The sequence below is a fragment of the Nicotiana tabacum genome, chromosome 12 (assembly GCF_000715075.1).
Source record: "Nicotiana tabacum cultivar K326 chromosome 12, ASM71507v2, whole genome shotgun sequence".
NCBI classification, from domain to species: domain Eukaryota; kingdom Viridiplantae; phylum Streptophyta; class Magnoliopsida; order Solanales; family Solanaceae; genus Nicotiana; species Nicotiana tabacum.
This window is the reverse complement of record NC_134091.1, coordinates 2,375,483-2,401,399: the sequence shown is the minus strand read 5'-3', so window position 1 is coordinate 2,401,399 and position 25,917 is coordinate 2,375,483. Positions and strand designations below refer to the sequence as shown.

Genomic DNA, 25,917 nt, shown 5'->3' with positions numbered 1-25,917 from the left:
ACAAACATAGAAGCTTAAAGTGCGGACCGCTGATTATCATCTGCTGCCACAGATTGTGAAGAAAATCATATCAGAGATCTACGCAAAGTGTGGTCCGCACATGAAATATGCAGCCGCAGAAACTGGGCAAGAGCAAAAGCTCAGAGAACCTGCATCTCAGATCAGCTATGCGACCGCAGTCATATTTGCGGTCCGCAGCAGAGCCATGTGTGGCCGCACTCAAAAATGTGCAGACCACAAAAAGAGAGAAGTGCGATGACAGTTCAGAATTATGTGGTCGCAAGTTTCCAATCCTGTCAGGTTGAAGTAAAGTGCGGATCACACATGGAATTGTATGGCCGTAGAACCTCCGAAAGGACATTTTTGTCCGAAAATTCCAGCTCTGTATAAATAGAAGAGTTTCACTTTTTTAGGTCAAGTTTTGACATCAACAGCTACAGTAGTCGTTTCTTTTTACTCCTTTTAGTAGTTTTTCATCTTTTGAGTTATTTTAACATAGATTTTCTCATTTTAAATTTGCAATATGAGTTTAATTATCAATTCTTCTTCTAGTTCTTCTATCTTAAGCATGAGTAGCTAAATTTTCACTAGGGTTGTGACCCAACCCTAGAGTGTAATCTTAATAGGTATTTTATTTTCTGTTTATGGTTGGGTGTTTACTATTTAGCCTTGTTCTTGCTTTTTCTTGTAGAATTAATGGTTGCAAATATTAGTTCATGCCTATTTGATACTTGAGAAAGATAGACTTATTCTAGAAAACTTGGCTAACAAGAAATTGGGTAAATCAAGAGATTGATAGTCCCAATTAAAGGGATGAACCTAGAGATAGTAAAACCCGACCTGAGCTTTGTATCAACCGCTTTGTTCAATACCCATTTGGACTTGAGAATGCCAAATTGGGTAAAATCACTCTCTGACAGAGAGGTATTGAGTGGGTACTCAAGTGTTGATAGCTATAATACATCCTGACCACTAAAACAAGCTTTAAAGTTTACAACCCGGTAGGCAAACACTTAGGTGAAGGTCATAGCCCTAGGCCTTTTATATTACTGGAAAAACAAAACAATTTCTTAGTTTCATTTCTTAATTTTGCAATCTTAGATTAGAATAGACATAGAACAAACACCAATTTGTGGAAGTGCAAATAGAGATAGTTCATACTCATACACTACAATCTATACTCTGAAATCCTACGTATAGCTCCCTGTGGAATTCGACTCCAACTCCTTGTTGGGTATTACTATTGCAATCGACCATTTCATAACCTCAAATAGAGGTGCGAACTTGTATGAGATCACGGCTCAAGTTCGAGCAAAGGATATCATCGAGTATGCAAAGCGGTAATCTCGAAGGGAGGCCCTCGAGGAAATCCATGCTCGGGATTTCGACTTATCAGCTGAGATTGAGAGTGCCAAGGAGCTCAAAGTCGAGGCCAAAAAAGTGGCCTATCCCGAAGATGATGAAGATTCTGAGGATTTGGGCGAGTTTGAGGGTGGAGGAGACCCCGAGGATGACGAGGCTTCCCCAGCGAAGATGTGGCCACGTAGGCTCTTTGCAAATGCTTTTGTTTTTTGTTTTTCGTATTAACTTTTGGTTGAGGCCGCTTGGACTCTTTAAAATTTTGTATCGAGGTCGTTTTGGCCCATGTAAAAATCTTTTGATATGTATATAAAGCATTTTCCCCTTCAGCAATTTCGGAGTTTTTTCCTTTTCTTTGTCATTTTATATTTGCAAATATTAAATGCCTTAGCATGAAATAGTTAGGTTATTCTCGGAGGTTCGAACAAGCCTGCCTTCAACATTATTTTATTTTTAAGGCATCGTGGGGTTTCGATGTGACCAAAAAAAATTCCCCAAGTACTGATACTTTTTTAGATTATAGCTTGTCGAGGGTAGCTTTTAGAACTGGTTAGAAAATTTTAAGTCCTTGTTGTTTTTGTTACGAGTGTCAGACATCTCTGAGCCATTAAAATTTGGCCATAGCCTCTTTAGTTCGGGTGCTTCACCCTGAGTTTTCCGGACTTGTCTAGGATAATAGTCCCCCGTCTTGTGCCCTCAAGCCTTGATAGCCCGGACCGTCCGAGTTTGTTCTCTGGCGGCAGTCCCTGGGTAACAGTGATTGTTCAAACTCGAGTTAAGGTGGCCCTTGGGATCGACACCTTTAGGGGATCAGATGTAGGAAATTTCTTGAGAAATGCAAAAAATAAAAAAATAAAGGACAAAATATTTATCGCAAGGAAGAGACTTGTTTTTATTCTTGTGCATAATAGTTATACATGTGTACATGCTTTGTTCTAGGGCTCGAGCAGTCTACGCGGGCACGGTTCATTTGACCATTTGGACCTTTCAATAAATCCTATCTATAAAGACCATTCAATCACGAAGTTTCTTTCCTTGCTAAAGTCAATATCCGAGGATAATTTCCCCTAGCATTTGAGGTTGATCATAGAAAGAAGGCATGGATACTATTGATGCAATCTTTAACATTGGTTCAAGAACGACCTTCTATTCTAATTTAGCATGATCCATTGTTGTTATTTTATTATGCATTTTTATGGTACTAATATATCGGCTCCTGTTACTTTTTTTTTTAGCCGAGGGTCTCCTGGAAACAGCCTCTCTACACTTCGGGGTAGGGGTAAGGTCTGCGTACATATTACCCTCCCCAGACCCCACTTGTGGGATTATACTGGGTTATTGTTGTTGTTGTTGTTGTTGTTGCATTGTTGCCTCGTTAAAAACCTTGGTGGAATACCTATTTGGGACAAAATCGGTTCAAGGGAAAAATAGTGCAACACGTGCTTTCAGACCTAAAAATCTATTTTGCTTCTTGTTGGTTACCTGCACATGTTAGTTCAAAAATAAATAAAAAGGAAATGAATGGGGACGTACATTAGCAGTAGTATCGATTCAAGTGAGTTATGTTCCAGTTATTCAGTAGTTGTTCATTGCCCTAAGTTTGTACGATCCTTTTTCGGTGATTTCGAGAATTTGGTACAGTACTTCCCAGTTCGGCCCCAACTTCTCTTTGTTCGAGTTTCGGGTGTTCAGTGTGGCCTTCCTTAGTACTAAGTCCCCGGTATTGAAGTGTCGAAGGTTGGCCCTTCGATTTTATTATCTCTTGACCTGCTGTTTTTGGGCGGCCAATCGGACAAGGGCGGCTTCTTGCCTTTCATCTAATAGTTCCAGACTCGTACTCATGGCCTTGTCATTCGATTCTTTGGTCGCATATCAAAACCTGAGACTTGGTTCTCTGACTTTGATCGATATCAGAGTTTCGGCGCCATAAACTAGTGAGAACGGGGTAGCCCCGGTACTGTGACTTCGAGGTCGTATGGTATGACCATAGGACTTCAGGCAGGATTTCCTTCCATTTTCCTTTGGCATCGGTTAACCTCTTTCTGAGGTTTTGGAGTATAGTTTTGTTTGTCGATTCTTCTTATCGGTTCCCACATAGGGTGTTGATAGGATCCTTTTGATATTATGATCTTCTAAAAACTTGCTCATTTTGCTACCGATAAATTATTTTCTGTTGTCATGCACGATCTCGGATGGCATTCCAAACTGGCATATGATGTGGTACCAAATGAAATCAATGACTTCCTTCTCCCTGACCTTCTCGTATGCATGGACTATTCATTCACAAACAATATAAATTGAGCCTTACCGGGCTCCCATGAAAGAGGGCCAACAATGTCCATTCCCCACTTCATGAATGGCTATGGTGACAAAACTGAATGCAGCAGCTCCTCGGGTTAATGAATCATCGGAGCATGTCTTTGGCATTCATCACATTTTCATACAAACTCCTTCGCGTCTTTTTCCATGTCGATCCAGTAATAGCCGGCTCTGATTACCTTTCGAACCAATGATTTGTCGCTTGAATGATTTCCGTAGGTGCCCTCGTGAACTTCCCTCAAAATGTACTCGGTATCTCCTGGTCCTAGACATATTGCTAGTGGGCCATCGAACGTTCTTCTGAACAAGGTTCCGTCTTCGAACAAGCTAAATCATGTTGCCTTTAGGGTCCTCAATTTTTTGGGGTTCGAGGGCAGTTTCCCAGTCTTCAAATATTCTACATATTTGTTTCTCCAATTCCAAGTCAAGCTTGTAGAGTTTATTTCGGCGTGACCTTCTTCCACTACCGATCTCATGAGTTGTACGACTGGCCCCGAGTTGAGCTCGTCGTCCTCGACCGACGATCCTAAGTTAGCAAGGGCATCGACCTTGCTATTTTGATCCCGAGATACGTGTTACAATGTCCACTCCTTGAACCGATGTAATGTCACTTGCAACTAGTCCAGGTACCTTTGCATTCATTCTTCTCTGACCTCGAATGTCCTATTAACTTGGTTTACCACAAGGAGGGAGCCGCACTTAGCTTCGATCACCTTCGCTCCCAAGTTTTTGGCTAGTTCGAAACCTGCAATCATGGCCTCATATTTGGCCTCGTTGTTAGTTAATTTCACAGTTCTAATGGATTGTCTAACTGCATTACCTATTGGTGGATTCAATACGATGCCAAGTACGGGCCCTTTTACGTTTGAGGCGCCATCCGTAAACGGGGTCCAGATCCTCGAAGGGGTCCCCAAGTTTACCAACAACTCTTTTTCGACCTTGGGTATTAGGGCTGGTGTAAGGTCAGCCACAAAATCTGCCAAAATTTGAGATTTAATGGTTGTTCGGGGTCGATATTCAATATCGTACCCGCTGATTTCCACGGTCCATTTGGCCAAATGACTTGAGAGCTCGAGTTTATGCATTATATTTTGCAATGGGTAAGTAGTCACAACACATATAGGATGACATTGAAAATACGGTTTCAGCTTCCTAAAGGCACTTAGCAAAGCGAGTGCCAATTTTTTTAGGTAAGGGTACCTAGTTTCGGCCTAACTTAGAGTCCTGCTAACATAGTAAATTGGAAATTGCATGCCTTGCTCTTCCCGGACTAGGACTCCACTTACCGCTATCTCCGATATTTCCAGGTATAGGTATAGTTGTTCGTCTATCTTCGTAATGTGAAGCGACGGTAGGCTTAATAGATACTGTTTGAGCTACTCCAAGGCCCATTGGCATTTGGAGGTCTATGATAAGTTATTCTTCTTTTTTCAACTGTGAAAAGAATCGGTGACTCTTATCGAAGGACCTCGAGATGAATCGCCCTAGGGCGGCTATGCACCCGGTTAACCTTTGCTTGGCCTTTACGTTGTCCACCACTGTGATATCTTTGATGGCTTTGATCTTGTCGGGGTTGATCTCAATTCTCCGGTTGGATACCATGAACCCGAGGAATTTACCTAATCCGACTCCGAACGCACACTTCTCTGGGTTCAGCTTCATATTGTATTTCTTCAATATACTGAAGGTATCCTGCAAAATGTTTTAAAAGTCCCTTTGCTCGCAGAGACTTAACCAACATATCGTCAATGTAAACTTCTATTGATTTTCCTATTTATTCCTCGAACATCCGGTTTACTAGGCGTTGATAAGTGGCACCAGAATTTTTTAATCCGAATGGCATTATGTTATAGCAGTATGTGTTGTACTTAGTGATGAAGGAGGTTTTTCCTGATCATCCAGTTTTATCCATATTTGGTTGTACCTGGAATAGTTGTCGAGAAAACTAAGGATCTCGTGGCCGACTGTGGCATCAATCATGCGATCAATGTTGGGCAAAGGGAAAGAATCTTTGGGACACGCCTTATTCAAATCCTTATAGTGTACACACATTCTCAATTTGTTCCCCTTTTTAGGGACTACCACTATGTTTGCTAACCAATCTGGGTATTTCACCTCCCAAATTGATCCTATTTTAAGGAGTTTATATACCTCATCCTTGATGAAAGCGTGTTTGACCTCGGACTGGGGTCTCCTCTTCTACTTGACAGGGTGAAATTTCGGATCTTGGCTTAACTTGTGAGTGGTTATCTCCGGTGGGATCCATGTCATATCAAGATGGGACCAAGCAAAAAATCTATGTTAGCTATAAGAAATTGAATAAGTTTTTTCCTGAGCTTGGGAGTTAACCCCGTGCCTAGGTATACCTTCTGATCGGGTAGATGTTCGATCAACATGACCTGTTCCAGCTCCTCGACCGTTGATTTTGGGGCATCAGAATCATCAGGGACTATAAAAGATCTGTCGAACTTCATCGTCCTCATCAGTCCCTTGTTTATCCGATTGGGTCATAGCCAATGTCGATAATTGCTATTTAGCATGTTGCTTTATATCCGATCTTGGTTCCTTTGATGTTGCGAGTGTTGATATCAGAATCACTTCTTTGACTGTAAATATTTCCTTTGCGACTGGTTGTTCCCCTAGATTGTTTTAATCCCACCTAGCGTTGGGAACTTTAACACTTGGTGAAGAGTCGAGGGCAATGCTCTCATGTTGTGGATCCATGGCCTCTCGAACAGGGCATTTTACCTCATGTCTCCTTCGATCACATAAAACTTGGTTTCCTGGATGGTCCCAACGGCATTCACTAGTAATGTTATCTCTCCCTTAGTGGTTTGACATTCCATGTTGAATTTGTTTAGAACTCGAGCTACAGGCATGATTTGATCTTGTAGGCCAAGTTGTTCTATAACCCTCGATCAGATGATGTTGGCCGAGCTACCTTGATCAATTAACACACACTTAACTCGAGATTTATTTATGAGTTTAGATATTACCAGTGCATCTTAGTGGGGTTGCACGATCCTTTCTGCGTCCTCATCATTGAAAGACAAAGTTCCTTCTGGTATGTAATCTCGAGTCCATTTTTCCCTTGTGATAGATACTTTGGTGTGCTTTAACATTGGCCCTTGAGGAACATCGACCCTACAAATGATCATGTTAATAATGTGTTGAGATTCTTCTTGTTCGGTCTGTTTATTAGAATCCCTATTTCTAAAATGATTTTTGGCTCGATCGGGGTTTGGTGGTTGAGTAGTATAGTTGGAAGAAGTACGTTATCGTGACTGACTTTTCTCTCTCCCCCTTCTAACGTCCCCTGCCAACGTTCCAATCCCTTCCCCCACACCCCACACACCGCAACGGTAACACAGCAGCGTCACTCTGGCATCTTGCTGCTTCGCCGTCGTTGCCGCATGTGCAGGAACATGTAAGTTCCCTCCTCTCTTCCGTCCCCTCTCTCCCTCTCTTTCTCTTTCTCTCTCCTCTTTTTCTCTTTATCTTTTTTTCTAGTTGCTTCTGGTCCTTCTCGTTGTCGGGATCGGGACGTGCATGTGCAAGAGAGTTGCATCAAGTCCGGAAACCCTTGTTTTCCGGCGACTCTTCCCGTTCTGCATTTTTCGGCGACCCCTACTCCATCTTCTTCTTCCTCGCTCTCTCTTTTTTCCTTCTCTCTCCCGCCTTGTGTGGGTGGGTGTGTTCTATTTTTTGGACAGGTACAATATTTTTCCGGCGAGGATTTTCGGCAAGTTACATTACTTCTGGCGACTCCCGTTCAGCTTTCCGGCGGGATGTAGCAGAACTACCGGTTCCGATAAACTTCAGGAAAACTTTCTCTAGGTTCTTTCATTCTATAGATTGTATTCGTGATATTGGTATTTTATTTAATTTAATTTTTTTCATTGTTAATTTCCATTTTTGCTTGCGGGTATCCTTGACATCCATAGTATCTTGTTTAAATTATATTTAGTTAGACTTGTCTGCTTATTCAGTCTCTGTCTTTCCCCTTAGTGTTATAGTCGATACATTGTTGGTCCCTGCTTAGTCGGGTCCCTTACTAGTACCTTGTGTACCTGTAGGTTCTATTTAGTTTATTTTGTAGTTTATTTTTTTATTTTATTTTTTCATTTTTGCTTGTCGGTATCCTTGACATCCATAGTATATTGTTTAATTTTTTTAATTAGACTTGTCTGCTTATATCGGTCTCTGTCTTTCTACTTAGTGTTATAGCCGATATATAGTTGGTCTCTGCTTAGTTGGATCCCTTATTAGCACCTTGTGTACCGGTAGGTTTTCGTTGAGTTTATTCCTTTCTAGTCTACCCTTTTGTAGCTTTGTGTTGGTCTAGTGGCCGCGCCGAGTTATGATAGAGTGAGGGCATGTCCTCGGGGGGAGCGAGCGGAGCGGGGGTAGGGAGTAAGGGTGGAAGGGGGGTAATGCACCTTCTAGGCTGAGAGTGGGGTCATGGAACATAGGGACTCTAACTGGAAAGTCTATAGAGTTAGCAAGGATACTCCATAAGAGGAAGATTAACATAGCTTGTGTCCAAGAGACTAGATAGGTGGGGAATAGGGCTCAGGAGGTGGATGGTTTTAAGTAGTGGTATTTAGGGAGGGTGATAGGGAAGAACGGGGTAGGCATTTTAGTTGATAAGGATCTAAGGGAGCTAGTGGTTGAGGTTAAGAGGGTGAATGATAGGTTGATGGCCATTTAGATAGTCGTGGGAGGGTATACGCTGAACGCAGTTAGTGCTTACGTGCCTCAGGTGGGTTTGGGCGAGGAGGTTAAAAAATGCTTCTAGGAAGAGTTGGATGGGTTGGTGCGGGGTATACCGTCCACCGAGAAGCTTATTATAAGGGTGATTTTAACGGTCACATTGGGAGGTCGTCTAGGGGATATGATGATATGCATGGTGGCTTCGATTTTGGAGATAGGAATGGTGGAGGTACTTTGCTGCTGGAGTACGCCAAAGCTTTTGAGCTGGTGATCGCTAACTCATATTACCCGAAAAAGGCGGAGCACCTGATAACTTTTTAGAGTGCGGTGGCCAAGACCCAGATTGATTACCTACTTCTCCGAAAATGTGATAGAGGTTTATGAACGGATTGCATGGTCATCCCGAGTGAGAATCTTATGACCTAACATATGCTTTTGATTATGGAATTAGAGATCAGGTGGATGAGGAAGAAGAGGGTTATACCTTGTATACCTAGGGTCAGGTAGGGTGCATTGACTAAGGAAAAGGCCTAGGAGTTTGGGGAGAAGTTGCTGGTTATGAGGGCCTGGAGGAGTAGCGGGGATTCCAGTTGTGTGGGGTCTATGACAGCAAATTGCATTATAGGGGCAGCGAGAGAGGTGTTAGGGGTCTCAAAGGGTTTTTTGGTGGCCATAAAGGGGACTGGTGGTGGAACGAAGAGGTTTAGAGGAAAGTGGAAGCCAAGAAAGCAACATATTTGAAGCTAGTAGAGAGTATCGACGAGGGGCAGAAGAGTGCTAACAGGGAGGGGTATAAGAAGGCTAGGAAGGAGGCGAAGTTGGCGGTTACTGCAGCTAAGACCACCGCGTTTAGTCGTCTATACGAATAAATTGGGGATAAAGGCGGGGATAGGAAGTTGTACAGACTAGCGAAGGTGAGGGAGCGAAAGGCCCGGGATCTGGACCAAGTGAGATGCATAAAAGATGATGAGGGAAGAGTTTTATTGGAGGGGGCACAGATTAGGCAGAGATGGCAGTCTTACTTTCATAGGCTCTTGAATGAAGAGGGAGATAGGGGCATTGTGCTGGGAGAGTTGGAGCACTCGGAGCGGCATCAAGATTTTGGGTACTGTAGACGTATACGAGTGGGGGAGGTTGTAGAGGCTATGCACAAGATGAGTAAGGGTATAGCGATGGGGCCAGACGAGATCCCGGTGGAATTTTGGAAGAGCGTGGGTAAGAAGGGCTTGGAATGGCTTGCTGGGTTGTTTAACGTCATTTTTAGGACGAAGAAGATGCCCGAAGAATGGAGGCAGAGTACGATGATCCCGTTGTACAAGAATACGGGGGATGTCAAAAACTGCAACAACTATAGGGGTATCAATTTGTTAAGCCATACGATGAAAGTGTGAGATAGGGTGATTGAAGGAAGGTTAAGGAGGTGTGTGTCCATTTCCGAGAACCAGTTTGGTTTCATGCCGGGATGGTCAACCACTGAGGCCATTCATATTGTGAGGAGATTGGTGGAGCAATTTAGGGCGGTGAAGAAGGATTTGCACATGGTGTTCATTGATCTGGAGAAGGCCTATGACAAAGTCCCCAGAGAGGTTTTATGGAGTTGTTTGGAGGCTAGAGGAGTGCCTGTAGCGTATATTAGAGTGATTCAGGACATGTATGATGGAGCTAAGACACGGGTTAGGACAACAAGTGGAGACTCGGATTACTTTCTGGTTGAGATGGGGTTGCATCAGGGATCAGCACTTAGCCCGTTTTTGTTTTCCTTGGCGTTGGATTCTTTGACACGTCACATTCAGGGTGGGTGCCTTGGTGCTTGATATTTACGGATGACATAGTCCTGATTTATGAGACACTAGGTGGCGTTAACTAGAGGTTGGAGGTCTGGAGACAAACACTGGAGTCTAAGGGTTTCAGGTTGAGCAGGACCAAGACAGAATACTTGGAGTGCAAGTTCAGCGGTGTTACCCAGGAGGCAGACGGGGATGAAACTCGATACGCAGGTCATTTCTAGGAGAGAGAGTTTCAAGTATCTGGGATCTATAATTCAGAAGGATGGATAGATAGATGAGGATGTCACACACCGTATAGGAGCAGGCTGGATGAAGTTGGGGATCGTTTCCGGTGTCTAGTGTGATAAGAATGTGTCGTTGAGACTTAAGGGTAAGTTCTACAAGGTAGTTGTTAGACCGACTATGTTGTATGGGGCAGAGTGTTGGCCAGTCAAACCTCTCATGTCCAACAAATGAGGGTAGCGAAAATGAGGATGTTGAGATAGATGTGTGGGCATACTAGGTTGGATAGAATTAGGAATGAAGTTATTCGAGACAAGGTGGGAATGGCCCCTGTGGAGGCAAAGATGCGTGAAACAAGGTTGAGGTGGTTCAGGCATGTTAAGAGGAGAAGCATAGATGCCCCTGTCAGGAGATGTGAGGGGTTGGCCATAGGAGGTGTGAGGAGGGGTAGAGGTAGGCCAAAGAAGTCTTGAGGAAAGGTGATCAAGAGGAACATGGCGCTATTTAAACTAACCGAGGACATGACTCTAGATAGAAGGGTGTGGAGGTTGAAGATTAGGGTAGAAGGTTAGTAGGTAGTTGTCCATCTCCCTTTATCTTCTCTAGCTCGATAGTATTAGCGCTAGTTCGGTACCCTTTTTTCCCTTAGTTTTCTATATTCGCATGTCTCGTTTCGTTGTTACTTGCCATTGGTAATCTCGTAGTTTGCTAGCAGTACTTTGTTCATATTCTCGTCCGCTGCCTTGGAATTCGTTTTCTGAATATGTTATCTTGCTGCTACTTATTATCAGTACCCCTTTCATATTACCTGTTGCTATCCCCGATTTAGTTTTCTAATTATTGTTTTGTTATTACTTGCTACCAGGGATTCTCTCACCTTCTGTAGCCGAGGGTCTATCGGAAACAGTATTTCTGCCCTTCCAAGGTAGGGGTAAGGCTGTTTACATCCTACCCTTCCCAGACCCCACTTGTGGGACCATACTGGGTTATTGTTGTTGTTGCTCGATCGCTCAGGAATTCTGGAAGATGCCCGTTGTTTAATAACAAGGCTACCTCATCCCTCAACTATCGGCAATCATCTGTTCTGTGGCCGTGCGTACCATGACATTTGCATATCTAGTTCAGATCCCTTTGGGCTGGGTTGGATTGTAGGTGTTGAGGCTATTTGGTGTCTTTGATGCGTCCGATAGCCGATATGATGGTAGCAACATCAACATTAAAGTTATATTCTAATAACCGTGGTGCTTCTTTAGGCCCGATAGGCCTGTTGAAACCGTTCTGGCTCATGAGTCCCCGGCTGCTCTAGCCTCGGTCATTTCTCCTTTCATTTAGCATAGAACTCCGTCCGGTCTCGATACTTCTTTGATCCCCATTATACGACTAGTATCGATCCATGTTCGAACTTGGTTCTCGGTCGATATCTCTCTTGACTTTGTCAATAGATCTAACAGGATAAACGGACCCGGAAGGAGCCCCAGTTGATCATCTTCGACTCTGATTTCCGATTGATATCGGTTATGCACATCAATCTAAGTAACAGCCGGACACTCTATTAGATTCTGCTTCAACTGTTGTGAAGTAATCGAACTTCGAACATTGAGTCATTGAGTGAAGGTGGAACGGACCAATCATCAGCGACTGGTGGCAGGTCCATCTGTTCCATTTAAAATCAGGACATGAACTGTCTAAGCATCACATTATCCTTTTGTCTTACTCTGAAGAGGTTTGGCTTCCTGGTCTCGACCTTGATAGCCCCAGTGTGTGCTTTCACGAAAGAGTCTGCAAGCATAGAAAATGAGTTAATAGAAATATGAGGTAAGTTGTAATGCCATATCATAGTTCCTTTTGACAGGGTCTCTCTGAACTTCTTCAGCAAGACGAACTCGATCTCATCATCCTCCAAGTCGTTTCCTTTTATGGCGCATGTGTAGGAAGTGACATGCTCGTTTGGTTCAGTCGTTCTGTTGTACTTAGGAATCTCGGCATGCGGAATTTTTTAGGGATCGGCTTTGGAGCCGCACTCGGAGGGAAAGGTTTTTGTACGAACTTCTTTGAATCCAAGCCTTTCAGTATCAGCGGTTCTTCCAGGATCTGGTAGACCCTAGAATTGTAGGTTTCCACCTTTTTGTTGTTTGCTTTGATTTTCTTCTTCCCTGATTCTATCCGCTTCGTCACCTCCTCGAGATTTTTATGATCTCGAGGTTGGTACCCGACTCGTTTTCATTCGACCTCTCTGCGACCAATTATTCCCTGCAGGTTATTTCCCAGGACGGATCGAGTTCAATTCTGCTCCGTGCGCGGCTTTGGTTCTGTAACTGAGCTATCGCCACATGTTGAGCCTGTAACATTTTGAAGATCATCTGTAGATTGATCTCGTCTCCTACATTGTTTTGAGTATTTTGCTATGTCGATAGGGATCCACCACTGATGATATTCTCGGGGTCAGTAGGCAGGTTTGTATTGATAGCCACATGTGAGTTAGCGTCCAACGGGTCTGCAACTAGAATTTCGACGGGGTCAACGGGCGCCACATCGTTACCAGGCACTATATTATTATTTTCACCGTGGCGACCAGACTCATTGTCAACAAGTAGGGGTGTTAATTGTGAGTTTAACATTTTGAGCTTAAACCTGAAATTAAAAACATTTCAAAGAACAAGTGTAAAATAGTGTGTCTTATGAAAATCTTTATCAAATAATCACTATTATCCTTAGTCTCATGGTGGGCGCCAAACTGTTTACCCTTAAAATCGGATAATAATTGAATTTGCAAGTGATTTTAAGGATATGTGGATTAAATTGATACAAAGTGATAAATTAAATTGCGATTTAAATGAAGTATGATAAAGTAAATTCAAACCACACGAATCGAACAGTTACAGCCTTGGGAGGTGAGCCACCTTTGAGTAAAATGCACTTTGATCAGTGTCAAGACACAATTGAACAAGAACTTTAACTTTAAAGAAAAGATAACAGTATATAGCTTCTGAATGTGTGTAACAATGTTCTTTAAAAGGTAAAAATTTCCTGATTTGCTAATTTGCCGGTTCCTTATTGTTACGTGCCGAGATTCCTACCGTAATACTCGGCCGGTCACGGACATTTCGGCCTTATGTTATTTTGGTCTTCTATTGGTTACACTGATAATGTTTCCCCGAGCTTGGTCGGGGTCGATTACGGGATCATGTATACAATGTTCTCGAGGACGGACATTCTGACCTCGTGTTCTGGCTCGATGGGACTCGGGGTCGATCTTCAACCCCTCATGTTCCGAACCCGATCTGTCATGTAATAGACGAGTCCGATTTTGACCGTATACAAACTTATTTTGTCCTCAAATTTTAACTAAAAATCTTACCTTTAGGACAACTCAGGACATTTTTGTCCTGAAAAATTAAACTGAAAAAACTAAAATTCAGGACACACTGGCTAATTCCTAAATAGCAGCCCCTTAGAGTGGCTACCTGGAGTCATTTCTACCTTAGAGATGAGCATGTTATGGGCCTTGCAAAACATGCTGAAACTACTGCTTCATAGTACCCCACCTGTTGTATTTTTAAGAGAAACTTTCAGAAACCACTATGTTTTAGTGGTTATTAGCTAGTAGTAACTACCATTTACTATATTATTTCTTATAGCTATGTTTTCAGGTTTTTTAGAGTATATTTGATGTATTTAAGTTAGACAGTAGCATTTCTTGGCGTGAAACGGGGGATTACAGCTAGATATATTATTGTATTCGACTGTATTTACGGCGAGAAACAGGGGATTACAACTAGATAGATTATTATATTCAACGGTATTCGACTGTATTCACGATATGTATTTGTGAATACAGTAACGTAAATAGCACAATTCATGGTCTATTCAGTTGTTTTTAAACGGAAAGTGAATCAATTAACACAAATAGACTTCTAATATAACTCAACAAACTAAATTATAAATCTGAATAAACAAATACATCTGAATACATAAATTATATTAATTAAAAAACATATGAATACATTCATGAAATATAGCGAGACAGTGAATACAATGAAATATATGGAATATAGCGAGATACATTGAAATACAATGAGAAAAAGACAATGAATACAATAAAACACATAGAATACACCGAGATACATTGAAATACAATGAAAGCCATATTTATTATATCAGCTCAATTCGAGTACTTTTTCTTGTTTGCCACTATTACACCACCACCGACGCCGACACCAAACTGATAAGATATTTGTTTACAGATTTACAATTCAAGATATTTGGCAATGTGTAACTAACTATCTCCACCGCCGTCAACAGAAATTGTGCCTTCGTTAAAGGAAGAGCGGGAGGAAAACGATTGAAGGACCGGCACAAGAAAGTTACACCAAAAAATTCTTGGAACTTGAAAAATCTTTGAGTAAAATGGTCTATGCCCTCCATGTGATATAAGTATCTCTAATTCGATTCACAAGATCCTCAAAAGACCGGCACACGAAAGTTGAAGGTCGTGGTCGGAGAATCCGGATGTCGGCGACCTGTGCTGCTAGAATCTTCCAATTAACACGAGAACTAGACCATAAATCCGACGGTGAGACTAATTTATCAACGCCGAGCATGAGATTTGAAGCCGGTATCTGAAGTAGGCCATGAGATCTGATTTGTTAAAACAAGAGAAATTTTCGTTGAGAGAGAGGGAGTGTGGAGAAAAATCTGAAAGAATAAGAGAGAGAAAAATAATACAAAACGTATTTTATGGTTTAAGGATAGGAAGTGATCATAAATAGATATTTAGCTACAAAAATTAAAAGGTAACTATGTAATATAATTTTTTAAAAAGGTATTTATTTAAAATAAATAAGATATTAACATTTGCTATAGGTAAAAATTTCTATTTTTAACCCAATTTTCTTGCTATAAGGTAAGCTCGAGTCTCTTGCATTTCCACATAACTGTTCACTGATTTTTTGCGGGCTCTTTATTTTCCCACGTAGAAAGCATAAATATCAAAGACTGACTGGATAACATTTATAACACGCACAACTATCCACGCAACATCCAAATCTATGGCTTCTATTCAACACATCTCAAAGAATTAGCAAACACCAACTTAAAGCTCTCCATCATTCCCTTTTGCATATATAATTGCCTTTTACCCCGCTGTTTTAGAAGGAAAATAAAATCTCCATATTCCCCAAAATTTAAGAACAAGAATTGATCAGCAATACAACTAAAACCAAATCAAACAAACACCTTCCAAAAATAGTTATGGCCAATTCTCTCCTCTCTTCCAACTTCATGGGTTCTCAAATCTTTGTCTCTCCTCCCACCCCTAAAACAACAAAGTATTTCCATTTTCACTCCAAAAGAAAGTCTTTAATCCCTCAATCAATTCTCAACAAAAAACCCAATTCAGATAATTCAAAGAATATTCCTTCAAAAGCTGCTTTAGCTGCTTTACTCTTTTCTTCAATCACTCCACATGCCTATGCTCTTGATAATACTACCCCTACAGTACCAACCCCTCAAGTGATTCAAGCTGAAGCAGCCAATCCCACCACTTCAAATCCATTCTCTCAAAATATAATCTTGAATGCTCCAAAGCCTCAAGCACAGACCAATCCTGAACTTCCAGAAGTTTCTCAATGGAGATACAGTGAGTTCTTGAATGCTGTAAAGAAGGGTAAAGTTGAAAGAGTCAGATTCAGTAAAGACGGAACTACCCTTCAGCTTAATGCTGTTGATGGCCGTAGAGCTAGTGTAATTGTGCCTAATGACCCGGATTTAATTGACATTTTGGCTATGAATGGTGTTGATATATCAGTTTCTGAAGGTGATTCTGGTGGTAATGGGTTGTTTAATTTAATTGGAAGTTTATTCCCTTTTATTGCTTTTGCTGGATTGTTCTATCTTTTCCAGAGATCTCAAGGTGGGCCTGGTGGGCCTGGTGGGCTTGGTGGGCCCATGGATTTTGGTAGATCAAAGTCCAAGTTTCAAGAAGTTCCTGAAACTGGAGTGTCTTTTGCTGATGTTGCTGGTGCTGATCAAGCTAAATTGGAGTTACAAGAAGTAGTTGATTTTTTAAAGAATCCTGATAAGTATACAGCTTTAGGTGCTAAAATACCAAAAGGGTGTCTTTTGGTGGGACCACCTGGTACAGGAAAGACACTTTTGGCTAGAGCAGTTGCTGGTGAAGCTGGTGTACCATTTTTCTCATGTGCAGCATCAGAGTTTGTTGAGTTGTTTGTTGGTGTTGGAGCTTCTAGAGTGAGGGATTTGTTCGAGAAGGCGAAGTCGAAAGCGCCTTGCATTGTGTTTATTGATGAGATTGATGCTGTGGGAAGGCAGAGAGGTGCAGGAATGGGAGGTGGGAATGATGAGAGAGAGCAGACTATTAATCAACTCTTGACTGAAATGGATGGTTTTTCTGGAAATAGTGGAGTAATTGTTTTGGCTGCAACCAATAGGCCTGATGTTCTTGATTCTGCATTGTTGAGACCTGGGAGGTTCGATCGACAAGTGACTGTCGACAGGCCTGATGTTGCTGGTAGAATCAAGATTCTTCAGGTTAGTGTATTCTTCTTCTCTTGGCTTCAACTTTATGCTTGTTCTTGTCTAGTGTTGGTTTCCTCATTCATTATCCTTTGGAAAAAACTCAAAAGGAGTCATATGTAGTGATTGAAATTAGCAAATTTGCAATTTCATTATGGACATACTTCATACGGTAGACAATAATGTGATATGCTGTACCTTGAGGTAATGTGAGTGTTAAAAATGCATTTGCTTGATCTATTGAAAAATCGTTGTAACTTGGTGAAAGTGTTGCTGAACAAGCCTGAAGAGTTCCAATTTGAAAAGCGTAGTATTTTTCTTAAATATTTTTTTATTACATAGGGTTCGGGGAAGGGGAAATGGGGGAGGGGAATATAAGGCGGAGAATCGAGCCCTCACCAACAAGGTGAAAGTTCAGGTAGCCAACCAACTATACTACTAAGATATCCCCTAAAAGTGTGGTTTTTACAGGTGATATATCAAAAACTGAGTATACTAATGTTAAACACAAGTCCAGTCCCCATATCTGGAAAACAGACTTCTGCTTTCTCGAAAAATATTTTCTGTTTGTTGAACTGCTTGTCTTACCATTATGCATGACAGGTGCATTCTAGAGGAAAGGCCCTTGCAAAGGATGTGGACTTTGAGAAGATTGCCAGGAGAACACCGGGTTTCACTGGTGCAGATTTGCAAAACTTGATGAATGAAGCAGCGATCCTTGCAGCTAGGCGTGAACTAAAGGAAATAAGTAAAGATGAGATATCTGATGCTTTGGAGAGGATAATTGCTGGACCGGAGAAGAAAAATGCTGTTGTCTCAGAGGAGAAGAAGAAGCTGGTAGCTTATCATGGTATGAAAAAAACTAAATAACACACTTAGTTAGTAGTCACTCTTTTTGATGGTGTGTTTACATTTGGATTACAGAGGCCGGCCATGCCTTGGTTGGTGCACTTATGCCCGAGTATGATCCTGTTGCCAAGATATCTATTATTCCTCGGGGCCAAGCTGGTGGTCTTACCTTCTTTGCCCCTAGCGAAGAAAGACTTGAGTCGGGCTTGTACAGCAGGAGCTACCTAGAGAATCAAATGGCAGTTGCACTTGGTGGAAGGTCAGATTTACCTATTGTGCAATGTTTATGTTCATCCTTTTGCACCTGTTTAGATGTTTATTACTCCAGTGTATCTTGAAGTTAGTTATTTGCCCCTTATAATAAGACTGAAGTATCAAACTGCACGCTATTTCCTCCTTGTATAGTTGCTTCTAATAGATCGGAGTGCTGGGTTCTTAGGGTAGATGATCTTATTAACTCATCCATTTCTCGACTTCCCCTGCTCTTCCAGGGTTGCTGAGGAGGTTATTTTTGGACAAGACAACGTAACAACTGGGGCATCTAACGATTTCATGCAAGTTTCACGAGTGGCAAGGCAGATGGTTGAGAGATTAGGGTTCAGCAAAAAGATCGGACAGGTTGCCATTGGAGGAGGTGGAGGAAATCCTTTCCTAGGTCAACAGGTACAATCATCATGCAAGTTATCTTTTTCGTTTCAGTGCTGCAAGAATTGTTAATCATGCCTTAAACATTTTCGTTGTTTAATTTCAGATGTCAACCCAGAAAGACTACTCCATGGCAACAGCCGATGTGGTTGATGCTGAAGTAAGGGAATTGGTTGAAAGAGCATATGAAAGGGCAACACAGATTATCACAACACACATTGACATCCTACACAAGCTTGCTCAGCTGTTGATAGAGAAAGAAACTGTTGATGGTGAAGAGTTCATGAGCCTTTTCATCGATGGCAAGGCCGAGCTATACATTTCATGATTTCACCAATATATCCTCATGAATCTGTTGTATTAACAAAATATATACATACAATTGTACACATTGAGAAATTTTCATATTTTGACAAGTTAGAGTGAAAAACTTGACATGCGCATTTACCAACCAAGCAAATGATTCTCTTCCTTTGTCATACATAGTTCTAAGGCAATCACACTCAAACAAATGATACAAGAACTTTAGGCTAATTTTGTGGTGACAAGAATAAATGATAGAACCAAAAGAATGATACAAGTCGGGTATTATCAAGATCAAGATCCTCTTCCTCCTCGTTTTTTCTCTTCGAGAATTGCAGCCTCATTCAACATGTCAGCTGCATCTTTGTGCATGTCTAGCTTGGAAAGTGCAACTGCTTGCATGTAAAATGCTGTAGACCAATCTGGGTAGACACATTGTGATTGCATTGCATCTCGAAGGGCAGCATCCGGTTGATCACACATGAGATAACAAAGACTTCTCCGTGCATAGACAGTTGGAGACACCATTGTTCCCACATCTACGAACTGCAATGAGAAATGAAAATAAGCAAATTGCCCTAATGTATATTCATTCATCTTATCCAAATAAACAAGCCAATAAACACACTCTGTTAACCTAAAATCAGCTAGATCATCATTTACTAGCTAAAAACAATGAAGTATAACAAGAATTCAAGAGACCTATACTACTATTGCAGAAAAGGTGATCGAGTAAAACTGTAAAACATCAAATGGAGCTGCAAATTTCTCCCTGCCAAATCTGCAGTAATCTCATTCTCAAAAAGGCAGTTTACGTCGTGCTACAATATTAGCATAGAATGGGCCTCTCCATTGGATGTCCCATTTAACATGGCAGATTTTACCACTCACTCAAACAACCAACATGTCACAACCCGGTGAGCTAGACCAGCTAGAGTATAGAATTACATGTCAAGAATGCATTGAGTCTATTACTTGGATTATTGGCCAAGGATGACTCACTGGTCAAACAAATAACCAAAATGTCACCAACTTGGTGAATGAGGCCACGTACAGTTAGATGTGGAAAAGTCACCATAAACACAGGCCCCATTCAGATATTGGTCTTCTGTTAAATGGTTGAATTTAGATGGCTTTAAAGGAAACTGAAACTTCAAGGAGATGCACCAAGTTTGAAATTCCAAATCAGATACATAATAGATTTGGGGAATGTCAATGAACCCAACCAAAAAGTGGCACAAAACCTGCCATTCCCACCCAAAAAGGAGACTCATGTCTCTATCAATCAAGGGAGTACTAGTTATGGCATCGAATTGTATAATGGTTTTCCGGAGTTAGTATGAATCATATTCCGGTCTAAAGTCTCGACTGCGTCAGAGTATCTTTATTGCCGATAACGACCTTACTAGAATGAATGCAAATACCTGAGAATAGCAATCTATGGCCGTTTTAAAGTCCTTGTCCCGAAATGCCAAGTCTCCCCGTTTTCTTGCCTCTAACATATCCCTCATCTGCTGAGTCCACTCTTGGAAAGACAACTGCATCATTGGGTGTCCAGCATTAATATAAGGATGTCAAAGAAACAGACACTTCTGCAGTGGCAGTTTGGGTCAAAAGAATTACCTCATTTGTCCCTTCATCGTCTTTATAATGTGTCATTACCAAAATCTGATGAATAGCTGTGAGATCCATTCTCGAACAAGCATCACCCATTGCAGAAAGAGGGTGCTGTGGAGTTGGTGGAGCTTCCTCAGGCTTAGGAATACCCAACATTACATGAGATGCGACCTGCAACCAGAATACCAGCAACTCCTTTCAACCTCTAATTGAATAAGACAAAGCAATCGATAAGAGTCTAGACTAATGAAAACAGAGTCAAAGTTCCTGCCAGAAGCAGTTGCTCATAATTGCCCATGACAAAAAGAACAGAAGATGTGCATACATTCATACAGAAAGGCATGTGGGGGCATCTTAAGATAGAGGAGAAATGAGGAGGCAAGATTACATACACGACATGAGGTAATTTTGCTTGATGAAAGACCAACAAAATTCAACGACAATATGAGCTTTTTTCGCATATCTTTTGGAAGGGGGGAGGATAGAAAACAAGACATCAAGAAAAATAGAGTACATTATGGCGGTAGGACTAACATCAGGTTTACTTTGCAATGGACCAAGTGTTGAAACGAGGTCTTTGGTATTTGGTCGCTCCCTGGGTTCATACTGCAAGCAGCGTGAAGCCAGATCAAATACAACGGTTGCCTCTTCTGTCGAGAAATTTCCCTCCAAATGTGAATCCATTAATAGAAGAATGTTTTTGCCCCGTATCATATCAAGTGCCTGAAACATAAAGGAATGAACTGAGCACATAAATTTCAAAGTTGATACTTAAAACAGTTGCATAAACGGGGAGAAATTATAAAACAAAAATAAGGTAAACACAAATAAGGAATGCTCTTCCGAGAGAAAGTGAAAGAAATATACTCAACATGAATGTTAACGTCACACGAATTTCTTCCTCTTCAGTTAAAAAGTTAAGCAAAGGTACATAAAAAGCATGTGGATGTTTAGCTTAGTCAAAACAGTTTCAAACTCCATTCCCGGCCTAATGTCCAACTGCCCTCCTATTACTAGTCCAACAACAAAAGTCGTATATGGTCCCTTGTATCAAATAATTTCCAGAGCACCAGCACATAAATGCAGCATGAAGTGTTCCCATCATCATGAAGTGGCACTCCCCGAGACTTGCAGCAAAAAGAAATGGATGTACAACTGACAAACAGACTCTTAGAAACTTACATGACCAGGAGGAATATGTTTTCCACTTAGCAGATCCAAAAGGACAGTTCCATAGCTGAAAACAACACTTTCTTGAGTAACTCTTCCTGCAAATAGACAAGAAATTATTCCTCCCCTAATATAAGTTAACAATGAGAAAGATGATAAATAGAAAGCGTTAGATATCAATAGAATCACTAATGCAGCTCATAATGACATCTTGCCTTTTTCAATTGTCATATTTAAGTTCCATCTCCCCCTTCTCCCGAAAAAAACATACTGAAAGCAGGAATGTAATAGAACTATCAGAACATAATAGTATAACACCAGCATCCCATGAGTAATACATGGTTATGTAGGATTGGAATTCCAAAATCACTCTAAGGGTCTGAGATACATGAAAATCTCTTCTTAGTGAACAGCCCTACGGGGTTATCGTCCCATCCCCACCGCCACCACCCAGCTACCAATTTCAAGTATCAGACTAGTGATAGTACTTGACCATCAAGTAAAATCTTAAGTGATCATCTGTCAAAGAGAAAATGAAAACACCAACGGAATCCGCATATATAACACACATGGAATCCTCATCTCTTTTCACATAAGTGCCAACTTCCAGCCAACAGGACAGAATGATTGTATTGTGTGAGGAGATTTAGCCAACCCCCAAAAGTTCCGATCCCACATAACATCAGTATCCAATACTCAGGAGGTGTATAAGCTCAAGTAAGAAAAAGTTAAAACTCAACCGAGAAAGAAGTTAGAAGCTTTACCATTTCTTAAATACTCAGGAGGTGTATAAGCAAGGTTCGTGCTATAACTTTTACCATCCCTGCTATTTTTCATCAGCCCAAAACAAGAAAGACGGGGATCGCCATTCTGCCAAATCATTTACCAAATTAAGACATTGGTACAAGTAAACTCAGAAGGCCAGATTACCTCTTTTATTCACTGGAGGGAGGGGGGGGGGGGGCCCTAGAATGTAAAGAGGACAGTTCAAGCTCAAAAAGAAGGGGTCCATCAAAACACCTCGTCGAAGAGAACTCTATATGCGTTCAAGTCATGGTATAGTGGTCGACCTTCACTGCTACAGTAATCCAATGCTTCAGCAATATATAGAGCCACCCTTAAACGCATGGCCCATTCAAGGGTTTGATTCTCCCCTGCAGAGAAGGAAAGAAGCAAATGCAGTTCGCAGAAACCATGAGATGAAGGAATATATAAATTGCATCAGATTAAATAGGGACGAAACTGCATGCTAAAACAAGTATATAACCAGGAGGTATATCACGAAACTTGTGTATCAAAAAAATAACCACACACGAGACATACAGATATAAACCTCTTCAACACCCTTCTCGCATTTCCATGCTTAAAAATGGAAATGTCGTGCTCGTAGATAAAGCCCAGCAAATGTCTCAATTTTCCAAGTAACGTCTTTCATCACAAAAATTTAAGTTTTTAGTGCCCAAAACAACCATCTGCCTCTCTAATGCGCAAACGAAGATCATAACTATCAACTACTAAGATACAAGTTAGTCGATAAATCAAAAAACAAGGTTAATATCTCCAAACACTTATCAGAGAATGCAGTTAATGTTAACTTAAGCTTTTCTTCAACTATGAGCAATCAAATAATCTTGATTTTCTCCCTTCGTTCCTATTGAAAAGCAGCAAGATTGAAGCTAAAAAAACAGAAGTAGCAGTAAAAGATAAAGGCATACAGTGAAACAGATGTTTAGCAAGTGTATCATTTGGCATGTACTCAGCTACAAGCAGCCTCTCATCCCCATCAGAACAGTACCCAATCAAATTAGCCAGCCGTTTATGCCTCAATTTCCCAACACCTGATGCTTCATCCTGTAGTTACAACAAACAAAAAAATCAAATAAATTCACATTAAACCAACAACAAGAATTAAGCCTCAATCTTAAACTAGTAGAAGTCGGCCATATCCATTCCGCTCTATTTGGGTTCATTTCAAATAGACATTAAACCCTAACTTTAAAAAATGAATAAGCAAATGACGACTCCCAAAAAAACAAATATATTGAAGAAAAGTCCAATACCGCAAACTGTTTAGGATCAGGCCAAGCCGTTTTAGTAAATTTCTTAACAGCGATCCAACGCCGATTCTGCAAACGGCCCTTGTAAACCATATTAGGTGCCTTTTCACCACTTTCAGAAACTATAAACTCTGAGCTGAAGTTATTCGTAGCTGCTTTGAGCTCAGAGAGTGAGAACTCCGAAAAAACCGGTACACCACCATCACCCACGGCGGCGCCGGTGCCGTTGGAAGCGCGTGGGTGGCTCACTCCTCCATGGCGCTGATCCTTCTCTGAGCTTAACTCTTGCAGGATTGAAGATTGACAACAACCCATTGATAACTCGTTCGAGTTGACTCAGTAACAACTCACTCACGAACTCCTTTCAATTACTAATAAACACCATAACCAAATAACAAAATACTAGTGCTATGCTACCAATCTTATTCCTCAAAAGAAACCCAAAAAAAAAATAAAAAAAAATACAGCTTTATATGAATAAATTAATCAGATAATAGCTTGGCTTTTTGTTTTTTTTATTTTTAATATACAGCTAGGAAAAAGGGGATTTGAGCTATGGAAATGATATGAAATGGAAGAAAGCAAAGTGAAAGTGAAAACACAAAGCTTTGATTTTTCATTGACCCATTTGTCTTTCTCTTACACCTTTTCTGTTCTGACACAGCTTTCTGTGTTTACTTTGTACCTTGTTTTGTCCTGAAAATAATTCATGAGGGTATTTTCGTCCATTTATTACTGTTTGAGATTGTAAAAATCCCGCGATAAAGAATCTTATAGATTATATTACTGTGTTTACATAAATAGCACCGTTATCAGATTTTGTTGGGTTAGTTATTGCGGTATTAGTTATTTCATCCTTCCATGGGTATAAAAAATACAAAAATTTCGAGATTAATTATTTTTCTACTAATTAAATATAGAATAAATTCTTCTTAAATTTAGTTTCGAGATTAATTATTTCTTGTCCCTCGTACCAAACGAGCCCGTATAGTGCAAATAATTTTTGGCATAATTCTCGATTATACAGTTATATTTATCAAATAAAGATTTTTTGTTTGTCAGGGCATATGGAGATAAGAATTGTAAAATTTTAAAAAAAAGTTTTAAAAAAATTCAATTAAAAATAGTATTTAAAAATTAGAGTTGTGTTTTGACATTAATATAATTTTGAGTTTTTTTGAATTTTTCTGAGTCATCTGAGTGAATAATTTTGAAAAATAACTTTTTAAAGTTTTTAAAAGTTTTGAAAAATTTAAAAATTAATCTTCAAGTGAAAATTAAAAAATTTATGGCCGAACACTCATTTTGAAAAAAATAATTCTTTTTGGAAAAAAGTGAAAAAAAAAAATTGATGGCCAAACGGGGCTCTTAATTTTGATAATTCATTACTTCATACACTAGTTAAAGTTAGCATTACACTGGACCACACATTATTTACTTATCTAATAGGCAATGACAAGCAAATTTATTGACAAATTATCACTCAATTTATTGCGTAAAGTAAAACATAATATATTAATGTTTCCTTAAAAGCAAATTTAATTATATAGCTAAGATGAGAGGAGTTTGTTTGATTATCTTGTACTTATAATCAATATCAGGTTAGATAAGAAAAGTAAGTGAAAAACCATTAGTATTAATCCCTTGAGGTGGAACAATTTAAAAAGATATAGAACCAAAATTTTAAAATTAAAAGGAAAAATGTTACTATTTGATAAACGCGTGTTCACAAGTGACGGTGACGTGGTAGATTTTATCGTCCATTTTAGTTATATGGTATTATTTATTTTAAGTTCAATTAATAGTTTATACCGTATTAACCTTCACTTAATAACTCTTAACTTTATCTAATTAATCAAAATCCTAATTTTGATTTGGAGACGAGTGAATTTTTACATTTTTTCACCTATTCACCTACATATTTTTGGGAATTCACACGTGACACGTCAAACAATTTTTATATTCTAGTACCTTCACGTGCATTTCCTTTTACATATTTGACCTTGTGACTCATGCAAACGCAAAATTTCTGACCCACGTGGGCTTCGTCCTTCTGCAGCGTCTTCATAGGGCCGGGAGAAATTAAAAAATGGCCAAATTTACAAATAATAATTGAAAAATAGTAACTTTTAAAAAAATTTAAATTTAGTCACCTTTCATGTCAAAGATAAATTTAAACAATAATACTGTTTAAAATTCGTAAAATATTAAAGCATAATATGCTGGAGTTCGAATTTTTTACATGTGAACTTCCACCATAACATACTGGAATTTCATAATGTGCTGAAGTTCCAACATAATATGCTGGAAATCCATACACAAGTGCTCTAATCTCCAGTATA

The 25,917-nt window shown here is 40.2% G+C and overlaps 2 protein-coding genes across 2 annotated transcripts; one reads left to right on the top strand and one right to left on the bottom strand.

Moving 5' to 3' along the window:
• The first annotated feature begins 15,390 nt into the window (after positions 1 to 15,390).
• LOC107816214 (ATP-dependent zinc metalloprotease FTSH, chloroplastic-like) lies at positions 15,391 to 18,883 on the top strand. Its single transcript, XM_016641914.2, has 5 exons — positions 15,391 to 16,949; positions 17,538 to 17,784; positions 17,859 to 18,042; positions 18,275 to 18,446; positions 18,535 to 18,883. Exons 1-5 carry the CDS (start codon positions 15,651 to 15,653, stop codon positions 18,754 to 18,756), a joined length of 2,124 nt encoding a protein of 707 aa, XP_016497400.2. The 5' UTR covers positions 15,391 to 15,650; the 3' UTR covers positions 18,757 to 18,883.
• LOC107816215 (serine/threonine-protein kinase BSK1) lies at positions 18,852 to 24,251 on the bottom strand. The gene is made up of 9 exons (XM_016641915.2): positions 23,579 to 24,251; positions 23,234 to 23,369; positions 22,539 to 22,672; positions 22,283 to 22,388; positions 21,531 to 21,616; positions 20,883 to 21,071; positions 20,355 to 20,519; positions 20,156 to 20,269; positions 18,852 to 19,277 (listed from the first exon to the last, which is right to left on the bottom strand). Exons 1-9 carry the CDS (start codon positions 23,888 to 23,890, stop codon positions 19,026 to 19,028), a joined length of 1,494 nt encoding a protein of 497 aa, XP_016497401.1. The 5' UTR covers positions 23,891 to 24,251; the 3' UTR covers positions 18,852 to 19,025.
• Positions 24,252 to 25,917: the final 1,666 nt, after the last annotated feature.

What these genes read in the sequence shown, in the direction of transcription:
- LOC107816214 (XM_016641914.2), top strand. Translation starts at nt 15,651, where the DNA reads ATGGCCAATTCTCTCCTCTCTTCCAACTTCATGGGTTCTCAAATCTTT. An exon ending in GAAGCTGGTAGCTTATCATG is followed by an intron (nt 17,785 to 17,858) that starts GTATGAAAAAAA and finishes TTTGGATTACAG; the next exon opens with AGGCCGGCCATGCCTTGGTT. An exon ending in GCAGTTGCACTTGGTGGAAG is followed by an intron (nt 18,043 to 18,274) that starts GTCAGATTTACC and finishes CTGCTCTTCCAG; the next exon opens with GGTTGCTGAGGAGGTTATTT.
- LOC107816215 (XM_016641915.2), bottom strand. Translation starts at nt 23,890, where the DNA reads ATGGGTTGTTGTCAATCTTCAATCCTGCAAGAGTTAAGCTCAGAGAAG. An exon ending in CTGATCCTAAACAGTTTGCG is followed by an intron (nt 23,370 to 23,578) that starts GTATTGGACTTT and finishes TTGTAACTACAG; the next exon opens with GATGAAGCATCAGGTGTTGG. An exon ending in CCATAGATTGCTATTCTCAG is followed by an intron (nt 19,278 to 20,155) that starts GTATTTGCATTC and finishes TTCTCATTGCAG; the next exon opens with TTCGTAGATGTGGGAACAAT.